We start from the raw sequence: 4,939 nt of genomic DNA on the forward strand, positions 1-4,939 counted from the left end.
CTGGTGTGGGACAGATGCACTGTTTTTCAGCACCGTGCGCATCGCGCTCCTGTGGCTGTATTTGTGTGAGGTGCACTGATGAGGTTTTCTCTGATAAAATAGTCAAGGATTCACAGGGCAGACTAAAAAAATCAGAATGCCTCTCTGGTATTGTTCAGGGGGGCAGGCCGGAGTTTGAGGACCACTGCTTTAGAAGATAAATAGACGAGTGGATCTTCACCAGAACGGACCAGATCAATACCCTTATACTGTAGAGAAGAATCCAATCGGTAATCTTCTGCCAACCCCCTCCCCCAGGAGCATATTGGATAAGAAAATGATAAAGAATAGAGCCGTGGAATCAGACTTTGTAAGGATGCAGTTGTTTAATAAGAGAGTCAAAAATTGACAGCTTGAAGGTACACAGTTCAGAGTGTGTGTGAGGGACTTCCTTCAGGATCTGTTTTGTGCTGTTTTAATACATTATATAACAAGTGTTTGTCAGAGTACACGTGATGTTCTCATGCAATCTAGGGTGTTTTTTTTTCTTTTGTTTGTTTTTTGATTTTCCAGGTCACTTCAACCTTTTGCAAACTCCATTTTCCTTCCTGACGATARCAAGACTATTTTCCCCAAATCCACATGCAGACTTTTCCCTTTTTTTAAAAAAAGGAACACGTTTTTGTAGGCAATACACACCTGTCACAGTCAACTCTTTTTAAATGCTTTGTGTGTTGCAGCTTGGCAACTAAATTTGGGAGCTCACATCAAGTTTGTCTCAACCAAATCTGGACTTGTTTTTGACTTTGACCATCTGGCTACACTTTTCTGACAGAACGCCAGGCCATTTTCACTTATTCTTCTTAAAGAAGCAATTATTCTGACATGCACATGAACTAGCTGCCACTTCATAATCACATTGCTGAATTTAGACAGACTGAAGGTAAATCACATCTGGTTAAACAACGTGAGATGGTGAGGAATCAGACGTGGCCTTTTTAATTATTTTTTTAATCATGACTAACAAACATGTTCAGGTTTTGTTTTTGATTAGCTTTTTTAAAATTGGTCTCATAATGAAGAGAAGCCTTTAAGTGGTATTAATCAATGCATTTATTTTATTTTTTTAGGTGGTTGAGGTGAATGAAAATGTATATGATAACATTTCAAAACGAAGCTTTCATCCAGGTAAGACCTGAAATTTGAGTTTTTTTTGTTTTCCTGCATTTTTAAGTAAATTGTAATCACAAAATATGATGCGAGTCCTTAAGAATGTTTAAATATATTTATAGTACTAATTACTTATGTTGGTTCCATTTACTCCAGTAAGAGTGTTCCGGTTTATGAAGCACATCTGTTTCAAAAGACTAAAATAGGGAAGTTGACCCTTTCTGACGGGGGTGGGGGAAAGAAAACGGAACCAGATAGAAACTCCCCAGCTCTGATTGACTTGTAGCTAAAATTAATAAACTGTTCAGGGTGAAGCCTCTAACTGATGAGACTTTTTTTTTCCACTACAGTATTTTCTGTGGAACATACTGTACCTTCAGGTCTCTTTCTATCTCTGTTGCAGTTCACACATTAAGGTTACTACTTCAGCAAACCAGCGAGAGGGAGCCCCTTTCAACATCAGCACTGTCACCTGTAAAAGCCCCAGCTACATTTAAAAAACATGTCACCTTTGTGACGGAAAATAACAAGGTCAGCACGTTTTCTTGTGATCTGTTTTTGAAGTAACGTTGCAATACTGGATGCAATGAAAACAAATTCTTCCCAATTGTCAGCTGGTGCAGAAAGTGCATTCATAAGAAAGTAAGAAAGGTTAAATGTGTAATTTAAGCCAGTGTGTAAGTGTTATATCTGCTTCAACCTAGATTATTTTAATTAGATTTTTAAGGTGTGTGTGTGTGTGTGTTTAGGATGACATTTGTTTTAACTAATGGACTGGGGATTGAGAAGTCAAAATACTCTGACTTTATTAGCATCTCATTTGTTTAAGTTTGTCTCCGAGCAAAATGGGAGCTGCTTTACCAAACAGACCATTTTTAATACCGAAAATTGATAAAAGCAGGAGCAGTAAAGTAAACTATTATAACAAACCACTCAATAAGGCCAAAGTATTACTGGTTAGAGGGGAAAAAACCAAAACAATCTTAAATTACTATGATAAAATGTTTTATGTCAAGATTAAATTTTATTTTTTTCAACCAAATAAAGGAGTTAATTTCTTTTCAAGGTTATAATGATTGATCCAGAAGACCATGGGACAGCCACGCCAAAACCAATCTGSGAGAAACCCATACGTCCCATCCTAAAATGGCCATCCACTGTTCACCCACAACTTGGACAGAGAAATACAGCTGCTTCCAAGTTGGCACATGCGAAGAAATCGTTTGGAGAAAACGCTACTCTTGCAGTTAACCTTCATATAAATGTTCCTTCTGCTCCCCACCTCCCCACTGCCATGCCTGAAGAAAAGAAGCCGCTTAAAGAGCCTGCGAACAAGATGGCGCTAAGTGGAAACGTCTCTAAAGTTGGCACGTGTTTGCTGTATATTCAAATTCATCCAGTACATTTGTGTGGACGAGGTTCCTTTCGATCTTAATCAGACATTTTTGCCTCTTAATTTACAGGCTTAAACCAGCTGCAGATAGTGTCCTGTGAGGGGAAAAAACAAGTGTACTGTCTGCTGTGTGCAGCCAGGTTGAGAAGCTCCAGTCACCCCTCCAGCTACAACCACYGCTATAACTATGTGGTACGTACTTCACTGAAGAGGAGGTGTTAATAATTCAACTGTCTAGTGCCAGACTTGTCTGTGCTTGGCACCCCCAAACAGCATTAGTTTCTGGCAGGGAACCCCACCTTGCAAACTCACAAATGTAAAGAAACATCAACTTTTTTAGAATGTTTTCTCACTTTTATTTACTATACAATAATTATTACATTTGTTTAGAATTAAGAATTTAATTAAAAACCAACTTTACAACAAACTGTTAACAATAGGAACAGAACAAACCTCTCAAGCTCTCTTGAATAACATTGCACTATTTTAAATTATATCTTTGATTATTAAAAAACAAATTTGATTTTATGATTTAAAACATTCATTAAACTTTTTTAAATCTTATGTTAGGGCTATTCAACTAAACTACTCCAGGGGCCACAGTTACTGCAGGTCAACAGCTCAGGGGCCGAACATCCAGCAGTTAAAGTCATTATGTAAATAAAGCAAGTATTACAAAGATCTGTTACCTTTTGAAATAGTGTATTTTTGCTACATTTAATCATGAATACAACATACAGAACCCTATAAAAGTAGTGATCAATAAACAATATCAAAAACAAAAAGAACACATAACCCCTATTTGACACAAATATTATTTTGACATCTCTGACTTGCCATATTTTTAAACCAATTTTATTTTCACTTTCATAGTTTTATCTACAACTGCTTGTAATTTTAACTGTTTTTAGTGTGCATAGAAATGTTTTTTTTTTACCAACTTGTAGCCAAGATTCTGWTGTTTCTGTAGATACCAAACATGTCTGTCTAACTAAAAGAACTTAAAGCAATTAAAGTAGAAAACTGGGGGGTTTGAGCTTAAGAGATGAATGAACCAATTGGAGGGCTGAATTTTGGTCACTCGCGGGCTGGATGTGGCCCGCGGGCTGCCATTTGAGTAGCCCTGTCTTATGTGCACTTCAGCTTTCTGGGGCCCCCTAGTTTCCTTCAAGGGAGCTTTGACTCCCACTTAGAACGTGTGTGTGTGTGTGTGTGTGTGTGTGTGTGTGTGTGTGTGTGTGTGTGTGTGTGTGTGTATATTTGCTGACATATTAAAATATGGGGTAGAGTTGTCTTGGGTAATTAAAAAAAAATCAAGGTCCCTACGTTTGTCGTCTTTGTAACCTTGCATAAAGCATACAAGATGTTCTCTCACTTGTTTTGACTTGAGGTTTAAGTCTTGCTTCTTTTGACTATCTTTTTTAATTCACCACAACCTTTATGCTGTTATTTATTCATTTCATTTGTTTAACTGTGTCCTCTTTGACCTTACTAGAAAATGAWGTACCCTGGATTGACTGCAAAGCCGTTGGAGAATAAGCTGAACAGCATAGTGGCTCATTTAGCTGAGGTTGAAAGAGACGTTGGGTTTCAGAGCCCTCAGGTGAAGAGCTCAAACACAAAGTTTTCATCTAAAAACGTTTTTAATAGATTATCGTCACTTTTGAGATCCTAAAGAAAACTCTGCATAATTCTGGTTAGACTGTAACGAACAACCTGGTTCTCAAAACTAACTGTATTTTTTATTACTTAGAGAACCTAAGTGTTTGTATTTTCATCTATTTAATTCATTAAGCCTGAGTAGCTTGCTTGATTTTAAAGTCTCCTATATATTTTTTTCTTTCTTCCCTCACCAACTAGAGAATGGAAGTGACGAAGGATGTGTACCTAAAGCTGGCTGCTCTTACAGAAGATAAAGGTGCAGATATTTGAAGATTTGTACCAACTAAATCATTTTATCCTGAACTGAAAATGAAAGACAAATGCAACTATTTTACACCTGAGATCAGTGGTTTAGGACTTTAACTAGCTGACAGTATCTGAGTTAAGTTCATTTATGTGACACATTTTCTGTGTTTACCATGTTGTTGTAGAGTCCTGTGAAATGTAACTAAGTTTTGTTTTACGTACCACACAGTTAAACATAATGTTGTGTTCATTGACCTGTAGGTGCCAAGTTTCTATCAGAAATGCAGTTTGACTTTAACTTCTTTCTTCTAAGATCACACTTAAATGTACCAACTTCTGTGGGGGTGAATAATTTATGGTCTGTTAATTTTCATTTTATTTGATTTGTATTTTTTGTTGTATGTGAATGTGTTTTTTTTTTTAATGAAATGAATACATTTCGGTTTGAGAAATTTCTAGCCGAAACATGAGAGGTTTCGGCTAGAAATT

General features: G+C 36.8%; 1 protein-coding gene across 1 annotated transcript in view; it reads left to right on the forward strand.

The window, feature by feature from the left end:
- Positions 1–1,109: 1,109 nt before the first annotated feature.
- Positions 1,110–4,939, forward strand: part of LOC106515771 (uncharacterized) — a gene marked incomplete at its 5' end in the record, with an annotated part of 10,854 nt that continues 7,024 nt past the window's right edge. Inside the window, 6 exon segments of the mRNA XM_014005749.1 lie at positions 1,110–1,167; positions 1,553–1,680; positions 2,216–2,516; positions 2,613–2,734; positions 4,038–4,145; positions 4,403–4,460. Of these exon segments, the coding sequence (XP_013861203.1) occupies positions 1,110–1,167; positions 1,553–1,680; positions 2,216–2,516; positions 2,613–2,734; positions 4,038–4,145; positions 4,403–4,460 (775 nt within the window).

This window comes from Austrofundulus limnaeus, unplaced genomic scaffold (assembly GCF_001266775.1).
Source record: "Austrofundulus limnaeus strain Quisiro unplaced genomic scaffold, Austrofundulus_limnaeus-1.0 Scaffold32, whole genome shotgun sequence".
Classification (NCBI taxonomy): domain Eukaryota; kingdom Metazoa; phylum Chordata; class Actinopteri; order Cyprinodontiformes; family Rivulidae; genus Austrofundulus; species Austrofundulus limnaeus.